Source organism: Battus philenor, unplaced genomic scaffold, assembly GCF_028537555.1.
Source record: "Battus philenor isolate CCGP_79_NKW_IND1 unplaced genomic scaffold, ilBatPhil1.0.hap1 SCAF_4, whole genome shotgun sequence".
Lineage (NCBI taxonomy): Eukaryota > Metazoa > Arthropoda > Insecta > Lepidoptera > Papilionidae > Battus > Battus philenor.
The window spans coordinates 12,685,947-12,710,306 of record NW_027181704.1 but is presented as its reverse complement, the minus strand read 5'-3'; the positions used below and the strand labels follow the sequence as shown (position 1 = coordinate 12,710,306).

General features: G+C 34.0%; 1 protein-coding gene across 1 annotated transcript; it reads left to right on the top strand.

Annotated features, from left to right (window-relative positions):
• The first annotated feature begins 414 nt into the window (after positions 1 to 414).
• On the top strand, positions 415 to 24,260 carry Rep (Rab escort protein). The gene is made up of 10 exons (XM_068771558.1): positions 415 to 570; positions 2,236 to 2,434; positions 3,273 to 3,405; positions 7,355 to 7,598; positions 8,793 to 9,015; positions 12,608 to 12,767; positions 13,451 to 13,640; positions 18,822 to 18,940; positions 20,793 to 20,915; positions 22,768 to 24,260. The coding sequence occupies exons 1-10, from the start codon at positions 522 to 524 to the stop codon at positions 22,921 to 22,923; spliced, it is 1,596 nt and encodes a 531-aa protein (XP_068627659.1). The 5' UTR covers positions 415 to 521; the 3' UTR covers positions 22,924 to 24,260.
• Positions 24,261 to 24,360: the final 100 nt, after the last annotated feature.

The window sequence follows — 24,360 nt, the reverse complement described above, 5'->3', positions numbered from 1 at the left end:
TTCTCAATTGTTAATTTAGAAACTAATTTAAATTTTCAATTGAGTCTTAATATAGTATAATTAATTCTTAGTAATCCAATTCGGCTCCTAAGAATCTAAGTTGAAATTTAGCATACATTTACCATTTGTGGATAGAAAGTCGAAAACTTCCGGTAAACTTAGGTTCTCAGTTTATTTCACCGAAACAACAAAAAATCTTAATTACCACAGTAATGTGATATAATGTTGTTTGAATGTTTATAGGAATATACAGGAAGAAAATAAATACAAGTTCCAAAAATAATTTGTTCAATACAAATTAAATATTTGATACAAAAACAAACTTGTTTCATAGATTTTCAGGGGTGGTTAATGGTCGGTGTCAACACCTTATTAAAAGAAAATTTTCAGGCGTTGTCACTGTCAGATACCTGTCAAGTGTCAGAGAAAGGAAAAAATTCTTTGTGAAGGGATAGCACATTCCATATTTTAGTCATTTTGTATAAGTAATTGTTTCCTTTGGTGAAATAGAAAACGGCAAAATGGATGACGATTTACCGACCGACTTCCAAGTCATCGTAGTCGGGACAGGTAAGGCATATTTTACCTATAAATTAATACCGGGTGTGATGGCGACTAGCCTACTTTAGTATCGATCTTATACTTTTTTGCTCACTTCGTCATGCTATTGTACGTGTCGTTTATTACAGTCTGTTAAATATCATTAGTTTTCTTTAAAATCTATGGGGAAATAGCTTTTAAATATTCCAATGGTACATTCACCATATTATCAGATACGTGGATAATTGAGGTGCGCAATATTTCGCGTACTCATTAATTACATATTAGCTTAGTATCTTTGGTGATTGATTTTATAGGAAATATTTCCAAGGAAATTTGGGTTTTGATTATGAAATTATAATAGTCTGATAAGACATATACAAATTATTAAATATTGTAATATAAAGATGTTTTATGCTATACACATGTTATAAATAATGACTATTTTGATAGGGGATGGGGGAGGGGTTTGCAAGCGCTCTTTTGAAAGGACATATGATAGCCAGCAATACAGATTTCTACTTTTAAAATTTTTGAATGTATGATTTTTACACAAGTCAGGAATTTCATATTGAGGACACATATGTGGGTTTGTTCATCCAATACCTCTAATCAAGGCCTTCAACTTAATGTAAAAGGACTTAAACTTTTTGGGCACTGTGGGAAAAGCAGATCCTGCAACTTGCAACTTATCTTGTCACAGTGGTCATTAATTGCTAATCCAACATATTTCTAAGTCTATAAAAATGCTATAGGACAGACTAGTACTACATAGAGTTAAATATAATTTTTTTGTCCAGTACATAATTTTCTAATTTAAGTATAGTTAAAATTTCAATGTTTAAATTATTTTTTGGAACTAAAAATAATTAAACATTAACAGCAATTTCAATTGACAAATTTCTGAACATTGTCTCTGTTAGCATAGAGAAATTTTACATTTTATGAAATTCTTGAAATAAATTGAGCATCTCCCGAAAAGTATACCGGTGGAAGAATTTATCCTCTTACTACACCCTCCTCATTATTGAATAGTCTTTTCTAAACCCATACCATAAATCTCAATAATTATGTTTAAAACAATATTAATACATTTTTAGATTGTTCATAAAGAATGACAAATCTACTGTTGTTAAAGGAATATTTTTTTATTTAGTACAGATGCTTGCTTCTGAGACAATAGTTGACTTGATTTAAAAATTTTCATGTATTTATTTATACAAAATTGTATTTTTTTTATAATAAGCATGCACATCATGGTTATTTTAATATGAATTTGAATATCCTATTTCAAGGTATATATTGAGTTTAAATATGTTTTATAGACACCACATTGAAAAAGACATTTATATAGACTTACACTCTTTTTGGGACTAATATGTTATCAATTTCTATAGTATAGTTTCATTCAAAAAAGCTTGATTTGATTTATACAGTTTTAAAAGCAATTTATAGTAACCAAAAATAAAAAAATATCTCATACTATTGGCATACATTCAATTAATAAAATGTTTTTCTGTCTAAATTTAAAACACTTACATTTTTATTTTTACTCAGTGTTTATGTTTTTTTTTTTTCACAAAAAAAAGTTTTCATTAAATAAATTATATTTTAGTATATATTTTTTGACAAGTGTCTGTAATTGAAATAAAGTTAAAAATATCCTATTGTAAATCATAAGTATTGTTAACAAAGGTATGGTGGAGTCGATTGTGGCTGCTGCCTGCAGTAGAATACACAAAAATGTTCTCCATCTGGACTCAAGTGATCATTATGGAGGATTATGGGCTTCCTACAACTTTGATGGCCTGCAGAAGTTCATAAAGGAGGTTAACTCTGATCCTGAAAAACAAGTTCAGGTTTACAACTTGACAGAGCAGTGGTATATTGAGAAGTGAGTTCTTGTTATCCAATAAAATCAGTCTTAAGATAATATTACATAAAAGCTTTATAATTCAGCTGTAGGATGTCCACTGCTGGACTATATAGGGCTCTCCCACAAATTTCTAATAAGACATAAATATATAAAGGTTTAACATGACCAGCAAATCAAACATGGTCCTTTGTGGCAACAACAGGGCACCCGGGGTCATGGACCATGATGTATGTTCATCATCCTTAAGGTAATATGCCGATATTGCCTTGCTTGGCAGATTTACTGGCAATTACAGTGTGATATTATGGTATACAGAAGACACTGCTGCCCAACTGTGAATATTTATCCCCTTACTGTCTCATGTGATACCCACAGGAGTAAATAGAAAGTAAAAGTTTCAGATTAATATTTTTCTTCTCTTAAATCATACAGTCTATAGCAATATTGTATTTGTTAATGTTAAAGAGCCAGGAGACTAACAGCTTCATTGGAACCAAATTGAAGTTAACAGTTGTTGTATAAAGTTGTATACTCTAAATTTTATTCTGCCTTCTTCAATGAAAATTTTTTTTTCGGTTACTGTTATTTTCTATGTATAATATATTCCCTTTATAAAGTGTTGTTGATGTATGTTATCACTTACAAAAAGATAACATTTCTTCCTATCAAACATTTTGGATACAATAATATTGCATCAAATAATTTTTATTACAAAAGATAACATATTTTGTATGTTTATTTGATTAATTAAAAAGATTTAGTATTATCTGCAATTTTTACCAGGTTATCCATTAGGTATGTATATTTAGGTAATATTTATAAATTAATTTAAATCAATTATCCATGTATAAAACAGAGAGTCATCAGGAGAAGAAAAAGGTGAAGGGGAAGCAAAAGAAGATGGTAAAACAGATCCCCCAAAGAAGATTTGGAGCCAAGCAAACTTTGCAGCAGAATACCGAAAGTTCAACATTGATATGACACCTAAGGTAAGTTGAGGTTGCAAAGTGCTGAACAAAGCTCAACATACATTCACATGTTCACAACTTTTGTGTTACAAATATGTGTCGAGATACTACATTTAGTAATCAAGGAAACATTTGCTTTTGAAATCTTTTTCTCAGAATCAATCAAATTTTTTCATGAACTTTTGACACAACTACAATATCTAATATTGTTTATATTTAAGACGAAATTTAAATGAGATTTTAAGAATATTTTATTTAATTTGACGTTTCCAGTAACTTTATTATATAAAGAATGGTTTGCACCGAGGATAAAATCGATTATCCCGATGAATGTCGCAATGACTGTATTATACGTCGAGGCATACCTTTTTGTTGCTCGACGAAATCATCTCAGCGTTACAAGTCTCTTTTCGCGACTATTTACTCGTATATTTGATTATTAAGCAGTGTTAATCTTTTAGACTTTTTGCCTGCGTCTTATCCTCTTCTCTCTTTATCTTATTAAAGATACATAGTAATTCACAGGTAAAATGTACGACAATAACACTTAGAAGAATTTGCAGTGTGTTTTTGAATTCATCCTTTCCAAAAGCGAATATACCTGCGATAGTTCAGACATATGCAAGAATGTGTAACGGGGGTTGTTGTGCAAGAAGCAATAGAATCGCCCCATTTTCCCGATCTTGCTCAGCGCAGATGTTAAAATATATAAAAATATGTCAAGCGTCTTGTGCTATAAGCGATATCTACTCGTCGTAGCGCATCATAGGACGTCCACCCACAACGTGAACAACGATCTTAACAAGGTCGTCCTGTTAAATATCGAGGCTTATGTCCGGCCGTGGATGTCTTTCGCCTAGTACAGTAAAGTTAACGGTTCGGTCGTCAACGTTTGGAATGGACCTTTACCCTGGTTACCTTCACTTTTAACCTGATCTTAATCGGAATAGTTTTATAATCGCCTTAGCCCTGATATCAAGTTGACAACGTTAGAGAATTATTTGGTCTGCATTCCTCATCTTCGCGCAACCATGAAGGATACGGTGATTGTTACTGATAAAAAGGCTTTACCTTTATACTTCTAGCGATTATAAACGTTTTTCAAGTTGCACGTAAATGTCAATAGTTAGGTAATCTATATCACACATGCGTATATCGTACATGCGAATAACGCTAATCGCGTTTTATGCATTAGTCAGCATGAAAACTAAAATATCCATGGTTTTAAGATATTTATAGGTATAAAACAAAGAGCTATTGAACATAGACATTTCATGATGGGTCAGCCAAAGAGATCAAGGAGCTCGGCAGTCTCCCAATCCGGGAATATAGTGGGATGTAGCGGCCCGTGATGAGTCACCCCGGGAGCCCTCGATTCTTATAAGAAGTCATAGGCCAGGCGCCATCTATGCCCTGTTGCTTCAAACCTGCCGAATTTGCAAATGCCATTTGGGCAGCAATGCGAGTTCAAAAAAATATAAAACAAAGCCATATTAGTTACACCATTTGTCTTAATAACTTCTATATGTAAAATAATGATTTGCGTGTTTCTAGATTTGTTATCGCTTGGTAATAAATATTAAAAAATGATATACACGAATTTAAAAAAAATAATCTTTACAAATCAATCAAAACATCGGTCTAGCTATTTAAAAATGACTTAATTATTATCATCATATTAGCTGATAGATGCCCACAGCAGGGCTTTTTCTAAAGAACGCCACGATACCTAGGCTTGCGCTGCCCGCATTGAGCGACTTTCCGCGACATTAATTATGACGACGGTCCATCTAGCGGGCGCCTAGCCACGCCGCGTCTACTGGCTTGTGGTCGTCACTCGAAGAATTTGTTGCATGAGCGATGTGCCCCGCAGTTGGCCACAGACGAGTAATTCTTCTTTCATTAAGTGATTTTGTTTAAATTTCGAAAATTCTCAATCAGCTTATTAAACGGTTCTATTTAGTTCGACCCGTACGGAATTTATTTGGGTCAAAATTAGAAATTGAAATTTAAGCACCTTCCCGTTGTCAGATTGATCTGAAATTTGGTACACACATTTAATTTAGATGATAAAATCAATAACATTATAAAACTAAGATGGCTGCCGATACAAAATGACAGATTACATATTTTTCCTTAACCCCCTCAATATGGGTATCAAATGAAAGGGCTACACTAGTAAAACACGATGATTATGTCAAAATTTAAAATTCAAGATGGACGCCGTTCCAATATGGCGGACTAGGTACATATTTTTCCACAACCACCACAATATGAGTATCAAATAAAACCGTTTAAAAAACCGTTTAACTTAAAAGTTTTTTTACCGATTTTTATTCATTTATTATATTCGGAAGGTAGCCGGGTCAGATAGTCTGTAAATAATTATGACTCGGCCAGCAATGTCCGGCCTTCAGATTAACATTCCGCTAATAATATGTATATATCGGAAGTGGGATATAAACTTTATGATGGAAATGATCATTTTAGATCGTTGATTTTATTACATGTAAAATTTTTGTCGGTTTCGACACCGGCAAAATTGTTAATAAAAATATTTCAACTTCCGATCTGTGGAAACGGCCAAAATAAACATACGCAACTTGATTATTAGTGGCAAAAATCGTATTATGATACGCTTCAACTGCGCTCCCAGAGCATTAATAGACGTTTTATTGTAGAAAATATTTTACAAATCGTGCTGAGAATTCGTTAATAGTTGAGTGAAGCAATTTACATTAATATAGAACAATATCGATGATTTTATATTTAAATAAAGTAATTTGCCGATTTTAGACATTTAGTAAAATTTTTCCTGCATATAGACTGCAAGGCAAAGGCCTCTAAAAATATTTGTGGAGGGATATCCCATAATCGCAACATTTGACAGGCATGTAGGCTATCGTAATGTGGTATTATTGTACGCAGAAGATGCCGCTACCCATCCACTGGAAATTTATTTGTGAGCAGTGAAAATCCTATATAATTAATGGAAAAAGTGTGGGAGAATCAAACCCGCTACCTACGATCTTAAGTCTCAGTCCTCTATCGATGGGGCTAACACTGCTCATATTGGACATATACTATCAAAAAAATCGTATTTGATAAAAAAATCAGACTCTCCGAACTGTAGTTTGTGTTGATGGCATGTGCCAAGAAATCAAATTATGAAAGAGACACTCGGGGCAATTGAAATTTGATTTGATTTGATTTGATCTATTTTGTTGAAACCGATGTCAGAAGGTGCTAGATTATTTTGCAAATTGGCATCTTGTCCCAAGCGATTGTTGAATGTATTAATTGCTAACATTATGACGGTCACGGGGTTGACATGCCTTAATAAATATAAAACCCTGTTTAAAAAAATATTAAAAAAAATGTTTTTGAACATTTTCCATTGTAACCTTGCAATTATATTTCAATCAAATCGACAAATATAGAACACATTTCGTCGTGCCCGTCTTTTAACTAACCATGAGTCACAACTCTGTATCTTAAACTGGGCATTTTTTCAACGGTATTATTGCGTGAAAATTAATTGTTGATTAACGCCGATGACGCAATGATTCTACGCAGGATAATTGGATATTATTGTAAAATCTTTAAAAGGGTGAATGTGTGATTTACAATCATCCTGTGCATAGTGATCACACTGAAATATGCATATTTATATATATGCATGAAATATTTATACATTATTTTTTTTACTATTGGAATGCGACAGGCAAACCATTTCTGGCAGTACGAACTCTGCAGGAACATATAGTAAACAAAAAATTTTAAATTAAATTAGAATTTTTCATGCGCTTTTTCTTAATGAATTATCATTACAATATTTATTACATTATTTTATTCTTTTTAAGCCCTTTAAAGTTTTTACATCTATAACCAATCACCCTGTCTGTTTATGAATGAATTATTTTCTACTTTCCGTGTAAGCGCATTGTTCTTTAGAAATATTTATCGGCAGTTGCTGTTCTCCCGCGGGCCGCTGGTGGAGTTGCTGATATCATCGAACATAGCCCGTTACGCAGAGTTCCGATGCGTCACCCGAGTTCTGACTTGGCTGAACGACCGCCTCATGCCCGTGCCATGCTCCCGGGCTGACGTGTTCGCTACCGAAGCGGTCAGCATCGTCGAGAAGCGAATGCTTATGAAAATGCTCACCTCCATCGTCGGATACAACGAGGAGGAAATGAACAATGAATTCAAGGGTGAGTCTCGGCCGTGGTAGGTAATTACGTAACACTGCAAAAACAGCACAAAGACTTCTTTTTATTTATTTTTTTCTCTTTTTACATGGCCAGAAACAAACGCTGTAAAAAGTTTTTATTTTCGTTCAAAGTTCGAATTTTGCTTTGTAATATAATGAAATGTCTAGTGCGATTTACATAGAACCGTAAAATTTATTACGCGGCTTGTTCAGATTTTAAATTAAGTGATGCTCTTTGAACGGATTTAATTAAGTACATCTTGTACAAAAGAGTAATGCTTTTGTAAAGCGAAACCTAAAGGTCAACGTGAAGCATGAATAATATTTTATCGTAAAATTTAATTTTAAATTTAAATTGTATTCTATTTATTAAAAAATTGGGAGAATGCATTCCTTATAATTATTGCTATTGTATAAAGAGTGATTGATTATACGTGTGATAGCTTTGACGAGGTGAAGGCCCATTTGTTGAAGTGTCAATGAAAGTACATTTTACCCTGTAATAATTTCAGAAATACTAAATAACTTAATAACAATAAAGAGAGATATGCGTTTTTAAAATTCGTATTACCACATATTAAAATTAATTATTGTTTACTATCTGCCCCTGTAGACTTTGTACTGCCAGATGTTGCTCTGTCACGTTTTAATAGAAAAATTAATTAGTATTGTAATAAAATCTCATCTTATTCTGGTTTCCTTACTATATTTTGACACGAATAGAATATACTACTTGTGGTGGTGTTCTTTGTAGTATTTTTATCCAAGGAGGCATTTATGTGCACTTTAAATCGTTATTTTCAACATTATAAAGAGATTAGCGTAGTCAAATAGTAAGTAAGCTACCACCTTCTCGGATTTGCTGGTCCGTTCAAAAGAGCCAGCGTACTCAACAAATACTATTTTAAGTGAAATTTAACAATGTTTAATGAATACACTATAGTCAACTAAGTTCCACATATTGATCAACTATAAACTTTTGAATTCTATAATAATATATTATTGTTCATTTATTATGGTACTGTATAGTGACGTACTTTTAATTTTAATTTTATTACATATGCGTACAGTCGTACATGTGTTTACTTTTTAAAGAAAAAAATTACGCTTTACTAATGAATTCTTATTGCTTGTATTTGCTGTGTGCCTGTCAATATTATTTATTTGACCTATTATTTATAATATTGGTCTGTAGACTGGGAGGACAAGACTTTCAAAGAGTACCTGACCCACAAGGGTTTGACCCCGAACCTGATCCACTACGTGTTGTTCGCGATCGCCGGCGGCACGGACGAGATGCCGTGCTTGGAGGGCGTTAAGGAGTGCAAGAAGTTCCTCATGAGCCTCGGCCGATATGGGAACACGCCCTTCCTTTGGCCCATGTACGGCAGCGGCGAACTGCCTCAATGCTTCTGCAGGTAAACAATTATTTTTTCGTATAAATAATTTTTATTTTTTTAATCGGAATTAACCGTCATGTTTTAAGGAGAGAACAGTGGAAATGTGAATTAACCTTTATAACGAACGGTTTACTTCAGAGGATTTTAATCTTTTTAGCTGCCTGCGGTGTATCTCCTCTCCAATATTTCTATTATATTATATATTCTATTAAATTATTATTAGTAAAGTCAAGCCATCATTTTTATTTTATGAGTATCGAAAGCAGATAAATTTTTGTGGATTGCTCTAACGTTGACCCCGTAGCCTCCCGCGGACTCTTCCGGGTCCACTTGAACCAATTACATTGGGAAACAATGGTTTAGGTGATGTAGTAAGTTATGTCATATTTTTGATGTACATATTAATATAGTTGTGGAAACAAGAAAAATAAGTATTTGATCAGTCGTTATTATAAAAACAGACTGTTTTTAATACGCAAGGTTTTCATTGTGTACGCAAGTTTAGATATTTATTATTAGTCTGTAAGCTTTCTTACAATTTCAAAATAAGATCGTAGTATGTGGGATATGCTATCTAGTCATTAAATCGGTTGATTTCATACAAAGTGACTTGGATTGATCTTTGGTTTAAAATTCTAAACGCATATTATTTAGTTGGGTGGACTATAATTCAATTTCCTTCAAGTTTCTTCTGTGCGCACAAGTCACATTGATTAACATGGCGGAATAGACTTTATTTACATAAAAACTTGGATGTACGAGTTTACAGCATTCAGCAAAGAAAACTCTTAAGTTATCAATTCCAAGTCACAGGCATTTTAACGAAAATCTAAGCGAAGTATGATACTAAAAATGTAGTGAGCAAAATTGTTGTAAAAGAAGAAGAAAGAGAGATGCATGTATATCTACATGGCAATTATTCCGGTGCCCGAAAATGAAAAAAAATGATAACGGTTTGAAAAAAGTAATTGCTTCTTTAAGGCGTGGTCCGGCGTATCGTCGTCTGGGTTCAGTGTTGGAATACAGAAATGTGGCTCGGCTACGTAGAAGTCAGAGTTTGCACGATTGTGGGTTCTATAAAAATAATATAACTTTCAACGAAACAAAAAATATGACGTAAAAAGTAAGAAACGTTCACGTCCGAACGTGGACCGCGCGAAATAATCCGGCGTGAAAGTGTTGCGCGTCTGCCGGAGTTCAATGACCCAGATGTGCATCACGCCGCCGTCGCACACGAAAATAAATGACTTTCTAAAACTGCACACAGCGCTCTATAAAATTAGTAATTTAAACAAAATGCATTCACTTTTTCAGGTTTTACTCTTATAAAACTAGCTGTCCACCGCCTCGCGTGGTCCTAGATACTATTTGTAATTTTATAAAAACAACTTTTAATCATTTTTATCATAAAAAAATATTAAGTTTAATATAAAAGCTATAATTAGAACATACAGACATTTCTTATCAAGGCCCGCTAAACCCCTTTTGTGGGTGAAATTTCGTTAAAAAATTTTTACTCGGCGAAAGGGAATACTTCCATCAAATTTTAAATCTTCAAGCTTTATGGTTCCAGAGATATCGTGATAACTCGGTACATAGGGGGTAATCTTTATACAAGCTGATTGGCTATAAATGTAAAAGCTATAAAAGAGGTAAAGTTTGGCTTATTTGTAAGCCCGTTTCCAATCACACTGTATAAAACGATTTCTCTGAAATATTTATTTTTTTAAAAGATTACGATAAACCAATAACTCAATAGTAATATATTCAATTTTACTATTCATTCTCTTTACGTTGTTCATTATTTATAAAATCATTAATTTTTGAAAAAGGTATCCCAGACATTGACTCCAAATATGTGATATATTAACAACTTTAAATCTTTTACACTTAAACTAATCACCTGTATAATAAACTAGCTGTCCCCTGTCCATTCGAGTAGCTTGTACTACCTTTCGTCAGCTTAAAATCCATTCTACAAATTTGAAGTCTAAGCTTTATTGTACCAGAGATTCGTGGTAGAAATCTCTGGTTCTAGAATGAATATGTGTTGATGTAATTCTCTTACAAATTACATAATAAGAAGAGTTAAAAATGTTTTCATATTCAAAATACCCAATAGTTTAGAAAGTCATAAAAATCAAGAATAAAGTTTATAATTAAGATGATTAACAGTAAATAATAATTATTTTGTACTTTCAACGTGAACTGACGGATGTTTAATGATAGGGTGTTCTTTTTTTTGTAGATTTTACTCTTAAAGAAAAGCTATTTGAAACATGTTTTAAAGTGTATTTTTATGATATGTACGAAACATAATTTTTTCACAACACCCGTTCTTAGGTGGCGGCCGCCCGCTTCCTTAGCGCGAACAGCGTGGACGAATCGGAAGTGATGGATCCGAATCCATCCTTGGTTCGGGTGTGGTTCACGCTGCCGTCCCAAGCTGCATATACACAACATAAACATTACACAGATCTACTCGGGTAGAGCTAGTTTACTACGTGCGAACGATATCGTACAACTGGAATGCGTCTGTCCAGCTTTTGTTTTATTTTTAAGTTCACAAACTCAGTTCCGATGTAGCTGTAAAAGCTCCCGGAGTAACAGCATTAACTTCAACTAAAACCAAGCAAGCACGAAACATTTTTGCTCTATAAATTATCGACTTAATTTAAAAATTGGAACTAAAATATGTGCCTCTGTCAGTAAGTCGTTGACTATGAATATGATACGTTTCTTTTAATGCCTTACAATGTCAACGATGTTTGCAAACACCAGGAGACGCGAGATATGTGGTATTCGTCGATGAGATGCGTGCATAAGAACACGTATTTATAATTCCTCTGACACTTAAGTTTCTTGAATACATTTCTCGAGTGGTTAATCTTACATTGAATAGTCGCTGTCAACATTTAATTTTACGCGCATAGAAAATTCTTGATGTAGCATTTCGTGTAGTTAACTTTTTATTTAAATAAAGAAGTAATTACAAATATTTTACTAATTTTATAATCAACATGACCCAGCGGATTAGCAAGTCGAAGTGTCAGGTTATACAGAGCGCAGAACAAGTGGCCGCTGGGGCCTTCTTTAAGTTCCGGGCCGGCGAGCCCAGTGAAGGATGTTCACCCACAAGGTGGGGACGGACGACCTGATTAAATTCACCAAAAGACGTAGGTCGCTTCCAACCAGTGTTATTAGAAATTTATGAGATAGGTTCATGTCCAACGTTCTATGGCAAAAATTATAAATAACATATGTAAGAGTATCATTGAATAGTGTGAATACGTGGCTCTGGACACTGAAATCGAAATAAATACCTATATATATTATTATGCGTATCGCGTGATAGCCCAAGACGTGGTTCATCTTGGGAGCCCTTTCACCTTGTTACACAATGGAACATCTTATGCGATCTACTTTGGGCCGGCTCTCAGGATATCTCTTGTTTGTTGTAATGTATCGACACAAGCTGAGGCTTCCAAGAGACTCGAGCTTTCGGCGAAAATGGAAATGACAAAAGGCAAACATTAATAGAGCTATGATCAAAAATACGCTATTTTTTTTGCATAAAATATCAATTACAAAGTACTTACTACACCCTCAGGCTGTGCGCGGTTTTCGGGGGAGTGTACTGCCTGAATCGGCCGATAGATTCGGTTAACGTCGACACCGTGGAGGAGGGCAAGAACGTCGTCAAAATCGTCAGCAAGTCCAAGACCCTCAACTGCGATCACCTTGTTATTGGAATCAACGAGTGTCCTAAGGTTTGTGAAGCATTTGAGCACTGACAGAACAAAACATTATGATAACTCCGTGATGGTTAACTTTTCATAAAAAGTCAAACCGGCATCTACTTTGCATTGGTGCAATATTAAAAATAAGATTAAATTTTTAAATGGAAATACCACGATTTGCTTCAAACCTTCTTTCAACTTCACTACAAAAATTAGCACGATTTGAACCACACCGGCCAGGTGACGTAATTTTAATTTTAAAATTTGGAATTATCATGTTTTGTTTTGACATTCCTCATTTTAGTTACATTTTAACAAAAAAAAAATAATGAAATAATAGAGGAAATGTAAAAGTGTCTTTCTCTTATATCTTTATGTAGTGATATTTAGAGCATTATTATATTTCTTGATGAATTTGATGTATTTCAATAAAATTTAAGGTTTTTCCGTTTTAATCGGATATAGAAAGGCTTATTTCTTTTCAGTTTACTTCAAAGCATTAATGCATATCTTAATTTATTTTTTAAACAAGACTAATATTATTATACTCTCAAAAGGAATTTTACAATGTGTATATGTTGTAAATGTTTGAGTGTTTACTGAAATAGATACTAAATAATATTTTAGTAATATAATGTTTTCGAAATCAGCCACAAATTGTGTTTTGATTTGTGATTCAAGTTAAAAATTCAATCGTTAAAAAATATTCTTAGGACCTAGTTACTCCGAAGCCGGAAGGAGTTTGCGATATTTCGAAGGCCGTTTTCATTACGAACGGCACTATAATGAAGAGCGAGAAGGAACCGCTGACGCTGCTTCGGTTCCCGCCCCTAGAGGAAGGCGGTGGTGCGGTCACCGTGCTGGAAGTGGGACCTGCAACTGGATCCTGTCCCAAAGGACTATGTAAGTCTTTTATTAATTATAATACTCTTGTCTCGTTGTAAGATATATTTTTTTTTGCGTCGAAAAAACAATTCGTGTCGCGATTAACATCACACCCAGAAAGCAAGCCTTAAAAAAGCTTGTATGAGGATCGGCGATTTGCCCATATACAAATCTTGTGAGGAATTGGAAGGTCTTGATGATTCCTCATCTAAACTCAAGGTCACAGACGTAGTTCGGAGATCTGTAAGTCGGAAGTGGCAGCGGGCTGGGCACGTCGCTCGTGCAACCGTTGGAGCGGAAAGGTCTCGCGTGCCGATTAAGACCCTGTAGCTGCGGCTAGGTGCGTAGCGGTAGATGGGGAGGTATACCGCTAGATCATGGATGAACAGACCGCGGCCCGCCGGTCGAATACTAGCGGCCCGCCGACAGCAAAAATAATACTCTCGTACATTCGAAAATTATTGAATTCTATTCCAGAATAAAACCAAAAAAAAATTACCTATACTTCTGGCGGCCGGCCCGCCATCAGTTCGTGATTTGCCAGAGTAGCCCCTAGTCTTAATAAGTCTGCAACCATGTGCTAGATAGACCGATGACATAATACTGCGATCAAAAAGTAAGGTTATTAATTTGTTAAAAAATTTAAATTGTTTATTTATTCTTCTCATCAATTTTATCCCATTTTTCCGGTATTGCCTTCAAGACCTTCGATTCGGTTTTTATCTCTTCAATTTTGTCGATACGATATCCCCGTATTGGAATTTGCTGAAAAACTAGAAGTGGTACGGAGCCAAATCAGGCAAAAATGGTGTTAGCGGAACGATATTACACGAGTTTTTGAAGCTTTTTTTTTCTAAAACATTGAGAGATTTCGGCACCAAACGAGATTTGACGTGTATGGGACACAAAACATCCTTCAAAATGGTTTTAGAGTCAAATATAGATATTTCTACCAACATGATAAAAAATTACATGCCTTCCTAATTAATGCCCGTGAGTTTTAAATAGCAATTTCACCTTACGTTTTGATCACTGTAAAGTAAGTTCGTGGGAAGTCGTTGGATACGGGCAGCGCAGGAACTATCATCGAGGCGATCTTCGAGGGACGCTTACAGTTCATCTATCGGTTGACAACATGATAATGGAACACAATTCATTGCAGAAATGCATTTCTTATAAAATCCAGCATCCAGTTTAACAAAGTAATGCATAACATTGATTGCCTATTTTGCATTCTTCTTATCAGTTGCGTTGTATATATATATTTTGTTAATAATTTATTTAATTAAACATCTGTATATTGTTTTTTATAATTAAAATTTAGTAATTTATTATTAAATTTCTTCATCATGTGCGTAATATTATCTATATAACTAATGTGTACTAAACTGGAAACTTTTAATTGGCCTTTTGCTTCTATTATTCTTGTGTAAATACATACAGTCTGTAAGATTTCTAAAATTAATAAAATAAAAATAATAGATAAGAGGTTTAACGATTCCTTTAACATCTGCTATAAACTCATTTAAGCTTATGTTTACTGACCCACTTCTAGATCAACGGCTTTGAAAATCTGCATACATTTTGCATAACAATAGGTTCAGCTTAATATAATCTTATTCAAGTTTATGTTAAATCGAGCGGTTGTGAATCTATTCCAGGCCGCTCCCATTTTAAAGCAACTTGGTAACAGTGTCGTCCCTGTAGCGCGTTGAGTGGTCCAGATTTATATAATGGAAGCTTACATATTGTTTGCTTTTAGTATCTTCACTCGCTTACAAAAACCAACAATCATTTTCATTAACGGTCAATGTTTAAATCGCGTGTCCAGTTGATCATATAGCACACAATACAATTCTCTCGTACTAAAGGCGTTATAAATCTATGATATTTAACGTTAAGTTTGTGCTAGAGTATGGCAAGGTTGCATGTCATCTGCACGCCCCATGAAATGTCGAATAGCGGCACTGACTATAATATCCAATATTATGTGTCAAGTCCAATCGGTATAGCAATATTTAAAACAAATTTTATTTGCCGGATAGAGTTAGTAATATCAAATGAGATTAGTGGATCAAATTTAGAGATGCGTTCACATGCAACTAATTTTAAAGAGATATAAATGTAACTATTTGATTTTTTTTTAATATTTTGGTCGGCGTGAAAAGTGGTCTCAAGCTCTTTGGTGCTAGGTTTTGAAATGTGCTTCTCATCGAAATCGGGTAATATACGAATTAATGTTGTATTTAAACACATTCTTAGAGCTTTTGGACCAATAAGAAATTAAAGAGCAAATTTTGCATTTTCTGTTATCGACTCTGTTATAGTTTTGACCACTTATCGTTTTTAATAACATCTTCATCTCTGAGCAAGGATACATGTTGTAAACCATAACCTCGCCTGATGACCCTATGATGACGTTATAAGTCTTTTTTAATTCTGGTCTCTAACAAGCCGGTTTATGTTGATGTGTTTTCTTTTGTATAATTGTATAAAATGTGACTGCCGAAGATTAAAACCCGAGCCGGTTCGAAAGACTAGCCTTTATCATAGTAGCTTAGCTACTAATATGTAGAATGATTGATTACAGCTGTAACAGCTTTAAACAGATACATGTTCAGCTCGTTCGCTGGAAATCAATGTATGGTATACCTTATCAAAAAATAAACGGTTTCACAAATAATAAATGCTATATATATTTAAAAGAAAAATTTTCTGTCGAATTTTATTAGAAAAAATAAATTAATTTAATAATATTTCGGAATGGTCACTTTATACAGGGTAATTAAAAAAATCTTTAAAGGTTTTTGCTGGCAAATAAGCTGTACCTTATCTCTTTTAAAACTTATACATCTATGCCAATCATCCTGTACAATTCATATAATGTTAATCGGTAAATGCTCTTTGCTAGGCATAGGTGTCTCCCAAATCGCCGCAATGACTGGTCTTGCGCCGCCTGTAAAAAATAAAATAAAACACAATGTCTCATTTCAGATAAATCTCTGTCTAGGTGACGTTCTTCTAATTTAAACAAAGTCGTAGCTAGTAAATATATATATTTGATTCATTTCGATAGTTCATATCTGTAAAGAAACAAATCGCTTAATTTTTTTAATACATTAAATAAGTCTTTCAACTTTTTGTTTGTCCCTTGTAACATTGTTCCTTTTGTGTTTTTTTACGCCCCGTCCACTCGATGAATTCGACTTTACCTTGAGATTTTTATTGTACATTTTTTAAGTTCGTGTGGCAACAGCCAACAGTGTTTCCGTTAAATAAGACATCTTTTAACAATCGAAGCCTTGTTAAATTAAATCTACTGTCCTTTTATTTATTAAATCTTTATTCAACTTTATACCAAGACAAGATGAGAACAAACGGCGATCACATTGCAAACTGTGATGTGTTTCTCTCAGATAATTTTTGAATAGATTTATTTACAAAGAAAGATTAGAGATTTTACGTGTTTAGATATCTTTCTTAATGCTCCATTAGTTCATCAGCCCAAACCTAGATGAAACTTACCGACGTTTTATTGATTTATCTCTATTTTGCACATCAAAAGACACGGTTAAAAATATAAACTGCTGCTGTGGAATACTAATCCGCGATTTTTATCATTACGCTTTAAACAGTTTTTCTACGTTTTAAAATTATGAATAAATTATAAGAAAGAAAGCCGACATTATGGAGAGATCTGTTCTTCAGGATCACCGAGTGACTCCAATAAGTCTTTATGATTTGCAACGGGATAGCGAGTTTAACTCGCGGGGCACAATACTTTTTTAGCTTCCTCCCTCATTCGAAAACCACATATCTTTCTTATATATAATATACACCTGTAAATTATTATATAACTCTGGCACTAACTTTGAAATATATTTTAGATAAATCAATTATAACAAAATTAACAAATTATCAACTAGTTTTTGGTTCTTCGCTATACCACTGACGGTCGGATATGCATCTTAATGTTGTCTCGTATAGCTAAGTCAAAAGTCTACTTTCACATTACAATTTGTTTTGTCAAGCGGTTGTAGCCTAAGTTGTATATCGAAGGCAAAAAAAAGGAATCTCAAATTTGTTTACATCTTTTCGTGGATATCAATGGCTTCCTATTCTGAATATTTAGTTATTTTGTAAATTCCCCGAGAATGCGTTTAAAGGTTTTTGTATGTAGAGGTAAGCTCTATTCTACACCTCTGTGTATATCAAATGTTGCCCTTGAGGCCGGTAATATAATGCTAGCAGTGTTATTGTATATGTTCTGGAGTAAATCAATATTGTCAGACTGCACGCCTTGCTCCTGGAGAGCAACGTGAATTGAACTATAAACTAATGGTACACAGACAATATATTAATGGACATTTCACTGACATGCTTAAGACCGAAATGAAATTTTGACAACGCTTTTAAAAGAATGATATACTTTTTTAACATTTTTGCAACTTAAAAATTTTAATATTTGACTAAACAATTGTGTAGTCAGTTAAATTAATTTTTTAATTGTTATAGTAAAACAAACCTAACTTATATAATTTTTTCGGTAAATTTAAACTAATCGCCTTGTTATTTGCGCTTCATTATTTAAAAGAAGCATCTGTCGATCAAATGTCAGTCGGCTACATGACTTCGAAATTTTGTCTGGACATAAGTGACTAATTTATGACGTGAAGATTACAAAAAAGATTCACAAAATACGACAGATGCGAAAAATATATTTCGCTATATGCTAAATGACAGGAACATATTGATATACAAAAACTTGATGACTTGGTTAAGAATGAGTTATATAGCGATTTAAAAGTGGTAAAGGATAAGGAAAAAATCTGCTTACACTCTGCGACTGATTGCAGCTAAGCTTGGAGAAAAATTTTTTGCTCTCACAGTTATTTAATATAAATATACAACAAATACGTAGACTACTAAGACAGATGATTTCCTTAATTTATTTAAAAGAAATTCAAAGAAGTCGTCTAGATAATTTTCTAAGCTTGTTTTTTAAGTACATTCACAGCAATAGCATTTTTTTCTTTGAACCTTTCTTTTATTTATACCAAATGTTTATTTTATAACTAAAAAAAAATGATTAAATTGCACGCACTTGTAACACTGAACGAAGAAATCATAACATTTTAAATAACAAAACTGAGATGATTTTCCAATAAAAAATACTAATATATCGTTAAATTATTCCAGTTGTGGTGTATTTCATAACGAACAAAGTGAAGGACGCGGAGACCGACCTGAAGCCTTACGCTGAGAGGATTTTCGATATGACTGGCGGCGATCAAAACGAAGAGACTGAGAAACCCAAGGTTTGCAAATCTAATAAAATAATATTAATTTAAACCATTCTTGTTACCGACGAGCGGCTGCCAATGCCGAGATGCCGAGATGCCTTCTGGACAGCCTCATGAGGCGTCTGCCGAAGCTATCTAAGACGTTAACAGCCTTCCGATCTAGTGAAGTAATGGTATAAGTCCGAGCTGAGGCTTCTCCGGAACCTCACAACCTTCGCTACCATAATGGAGATCTTAGGCTAGGCGCCTTCAGCACCCTGCTGGCATCTGGGCAGCGATAAGAGTTCGATTGCAAAAAAAAAGATAAAACTTATTACCCGTGTCATAAAGAAGTAATTTGATACTATTTTATAACATTGGATGCACCTAGCATTTGATCAATGATTTTTTTGAGACACTTCAATAAACTAAAGAAAATGATCGTTCTAAATCATGTTTTATTTTATTGTACTTCAGGTACTACAGTTCATAGCTTGACAGTACAGTCTGTAGGGGAAACTAGGAAAATAGTAAAAGCTTTCTAGAAAAATCCCTTTAGAAAGGAACTAGTCGGTCTGTGGCAGGGAGAACGAAAATTGAAAGCAAACATAACTTTTATTGCACAAATAGTGTCAAATTATTCAAATTTATTGCGTCGAAAAGGCTACAATGAGTTTCAATCTTTGAAGAAACGGTAACACCATTTTTTGCAAATGAAAAAATCCTTAAACCTAAAAGAATTCGGATATGTGGCATCCACTAATACAAATATCTTTCTCTTGGAGGCCTTTGTTCCAACTGCGTAGGGATGTAATGAAAGGCTATTAACACTATACTAAGTAAGAAAAGGACCAATATTTAGCCACTTCCGCACATGCAGTGGTAGTCGTGCAATGAAATACACCGCCCGCCAGCCCGCTGATATATGCGTATGCGGCAAACACTGCGAATCACACAACCGCCACCACCAAATTAATCAACACGTGTTATGTTACACCGATTAGTGCCAAATACAGAGTCACTGTTTGGCACTTATCGGGGGTGAAACACGTGTTGTGTCAGCGGGCTGGCGGGCGGTGCATTTCATTGCACGACTACCACTGCATGTGCGGAAGTGGCTAAATATTGGTCCTTTTCTTACTTAGGATGAACTTCCGCGAGGTAACGCCTGATTCCATTAAATATTTAACACTATGCTGTTCGGTGGCGCCACTATGGTACGAAGAAAACTATAGGATAAATGCTGGTGCCTCCATGTTGCTATATTATGGTATTCAAAAAATGTAAATAAACAGATAGACCTACTGTCCTAAAATGTACTTATTTACATATCTATACTCCTAAAATATCTAGAAAATAGCTGCTCAGGATTGAGACATGGATTTTTTTTCAAGCCTATCTGCAATCAGTTTCACACTAACGTAGATTTGTTCCTTGTCCTTTATCACGTTTAAGACCCTCCTTAGCCAGAGATACCTTATACTTCACCATGTATCACCAGGTTTTTGTATACCATGATGTTTCAGTTGTTTAGTATTGCTGATAGATGGTAAGCCGTTTGGGTGACTTTGCTGTCGCAGTATATATTTATAGTCCGTCACTTTAACTCCTTAACAGTTGTTATATTCAGTGCTTCATGGATCTCTGCGTTGGTTATAGGACAAGGGGAGGTTACAATGGTTCTTAGAAAACCATTTTACACAGTTGTGTCATATCATATAGGTTTCAGAATTGTTTTTAAATTAGGTTATTGTCGATTGAAAGTTTGGATCTGCGTGAAGACATGGAAATTGATGATAAAATAAATAAAGGTGAAAAGTTAAATTAACTGTGCGGACGGCAGTGTTAAGTATATAACCTGTATCTGACAAAGATCGTATTTTCGCAGTGTCTGTGGTCGTTATTCTACAACGTGATGGACACGAGCGCGACGGCCAGCAGCTCGGTGCCGTGCGTGCACGTGTGCTCCGGCCCCGACGCGGGCCTGGACTTCGATCGCGCCGTCGAGCAGGTAAGGCCACTATCGGTTCACTTCAGACAGGCTTGAGAAAAACTGTTGAAAGTATTAATATATCCATATGGCTTGCTTAGTAAATTCATAATTGACGAGGATTCTATACATCAGACAATGGATTTGTAATATGTGCAGGTACCACCCCTTAGTGACCGGTGAAACTTATCATAATGGAAGATCAATGGCAAATGAAGGTGCTTTATTGTGTAAATCAAATTTAGAAATGGGTATTGGAATTCGTTTTTCTGGTTTAGGGAGCAGTAATTTATAAAAGTTTGGCATACACTGTAGATAGACAGTCATTAATTATGAAATAACCTAAATGGGTAATGGTCTTGCACATGACATACAATGTAATGTAAGTTATACATTTTATTTTAATCTTTCCTCCGCTTGAATAGTAAATTTTAATACCCGCTAGTTCATTTACATAAAAAGATATGTTACATAAAGTACTTGATAAACAATTAAGATAACCTTAGATACTCGGCAGTGTGTAATACAATTGTTTTATTCTAATTATTGCCTTTATTAGATATATGAATCAAAAACTTACATTAATCACTCAGTGTGATTTCACGTTTAAAAAGCTTATAGCGAAACTCTTGCGAATACTATATACATCTGGCTGTTTTTTGAGTCATTAAAAATGTCACGTTTTGAAAGAAGGACCAAGGTCGTAAAATTTTTTACTGAGCTATTTTTTTTATTTGTTTTTCTTTCTTTTAAAATAAGATAGTCTAATGAAGAAATCCAAAAAAATTAAAAATTGTCTTAAAAAATAGAAATACAAAAATTAGTGATGCTTATGCACTTAATTTTACATCAGTAAGAGTAATACAAAGCGTTTACAATCCGAGAATTTTAGTGTCATAGCTGCAACTCTCTATGGTTAAGTTATGGATAAAATGGTCTACATCTTCTGATATTACCGCATAACTGAACAATTAAGAAGAAAAAAAAATGAGGACAAAATAGTTTTGATCAACTTAAAACACAACCCTAATGAACCGTGTGTATTCATTTGTAATTCTTAGACTGCGACAAAACCAGGATTACACCCTAATCAGATGTGTACAGTGGAATGTGAAGGGCATTGTTCATTTTGCGCTTTTACCGCCGAGCAGAAAACGGCCGGAATAAATCAATAGAAGAGGTCTGGTCTTGCATCATCATCATAATGATGTGTGTGATCACATGTTTAGCCACAAATTACGAGTTTGGCTACATCCGCCATATAGCCATGTCCTTGCTGTTTCAGATTTCCAACAGTTTCCATTTATTCAGAATTGTTTATGTAGTGTCAAATTATCATTAAGAGAAAACAGTTAAAAATAACTGTCCTATTTTTTCTTTAGACTCAATTTTTTTTCAATATATTATAGTTAAATGTAAATAAACTGAAAGATGTCTCCGATTTTCGTACAAAATACGAAGGAACTTTTCTCCCCGCTTAATAATATTATTGACGTAACTCTGTCTAATTACTAACTACAAGTTATCGATTACCGATATAAGGTCATCGTTGAAGTTACGCAGTTTTGTAATAATAGGTCAACTATTATTACAAAGAAATAATTTACTAGATAAAAATTACTAAAAACAATCTATATTTAAGAAAGATAGGGAAGTTGAGTAGATTTAAAACGATTTACAATATAATAGAAGGTTAGTCAATACAATTTAATGTTAGTTACGAATTTTTAGAAATACAAATCAATGTTTACTCCTACCTCATTGCAGCAGCTGAACATCTAGCTGCGAACCTGTTTAATTTATTTTGAAACTAATGAGTCTTTTTCTTTGAATGTTCACAAAATCTTGCACGTTGTACGTTTTTATTCCACAGGCTGAACAAATTTTCAAAAAGATCTGCCCGGGTGAAGAATTTCTCCCTCGCGCCCCTGATCCAGAAGAAATTGTGTTTGAAGATGACGTTACTCATGGTCCGGAATTCGAACGTGACCAGGAGGAAGAGGCTGACGGCGATGCGCCAAAGGAGTAATTTGCAATAGTGTAATTAAACACAATACCATCAGCACCTTACAGCGTGGCATAGTGATTAAGAGAATAACAACATTTTTTTCTGTTTGGACAAAGTGTAAGTTTGATCTCGATGACTATAAAATAGCCATGTTGCATTTAAACGGCTTGCTATTTATAAAGCTAGAAATGAATTTCATAAAGACAAATCTGTCTTCAATGTCCCTAAATTGGAATTGCCATCTAAAAGTTTACCGACTCGATGGCATGCTGAAATGTGCTGAATATGTAAGGTGTCTTATCTCATAAGATTTATACGCTTTGATCGCTTGTTTCGTGCATTCCGACTGGTGCGTGTTGGTATCGTAGTGCCCTTTATATTTAATCACATAGAAAATATTAGAGAGATCTATGAAGTTCACAGATAAATGTTAAAAACATTTTACGTGACTTGAAATATTTCATGAAGTGCCGAAATAATCATAACTATGTATTATTTGCCAGACAGAGTTAATAGTTTTCTTTTCATGGGGGGACAGATGAATGCAGTGAGCGTCAACACAATTGTATTGAATTGTTAAGATGCGTCTCCAAATGGCTTCTTTTTTTATAGGTGCATAAGTATTAATTTTAATATAATCCAAAAATTCATGTTCTCTTTCACTGACAATGTGTGCTTTAAATATATATATATATTTTATTAGAGCAAAAACAAATTTTGTTTTTTGTTCCTTGTTATCTATCAAGTACTAACATTTTACTAGCAGTGTAATCGCATCCTTACGTCGTTTGAATAACCATTGGGATAAGTTGTTGAATATTTTGATATTAACTCTAACTGGCAGATAGTGTCAACCTGTGCTCTTCGGGTTTTAGTTGGAAGTAGTATTAGCTAGGTTATCTTGATATTTTCTTGCAAGATATACTTGTAGCCGTATTCATATTATTAGCTCACGTATTTAACTGATAAGTGTTTTATATCAATTCTGGAGTGGTATTTGAAGATTTGTATCAACTGGTATAGAGGACTGATATTGTTATAGGAATTTTTTATGCTATGCTATGCTCTCTGATTAATCACATTCGCGTTAATGCAATTACTCAAAAATATAATTAATCCGTAGTTGAATATAGTGAAATTTGTGCAATCTTTAAGTCTTTTGCAACATACAGCTAGAACACAGGTTTTTGGAAATGATAAGTGTAATAGTTTGGACGCACCAGTCAAAGTGTAGACAGTAGCACATTTTATTTTTTATAATTTAAGTTATTTTAGCACCTTTAAATATTTATTATAAAATATGCATAACTACGCCTGTGCAGCTTGTGCATTTATAATTCCATTAAATTGTGATTATTAGAAAATACAAATCTTGTTTTATTTCTTACATATGACCTGTGCCTTATAGTGAACATTGGTAAAAGATTAGTGTCAGAGCTTATTATGGAGGGAATCCTT

Excerpts from the sequence above, each read along its gene's own strand:
- Rep (XM_068771558.1), top strand. The coding sequence starts at position 522 with ATGGATGACGATTTACCGACCGACTTCCAAGTCATCGTAGTCGGGACA. Across the intron at positions 571-2,235 it reads AGTCATCGTAGTCGGGACAG|GTATGGTGGAGTCGATTGTG; the intron begins GTAAGGCATATT and ends TTGTTAACAAAG. Across the intron at positions 3,406-7,354 it reads ACATTGATATGACACCTAAG|TTGCTGTTCTCCCGCGGGCC; the intron begins GTAAGTTGAGGT and ends ATTTATCGGCAG.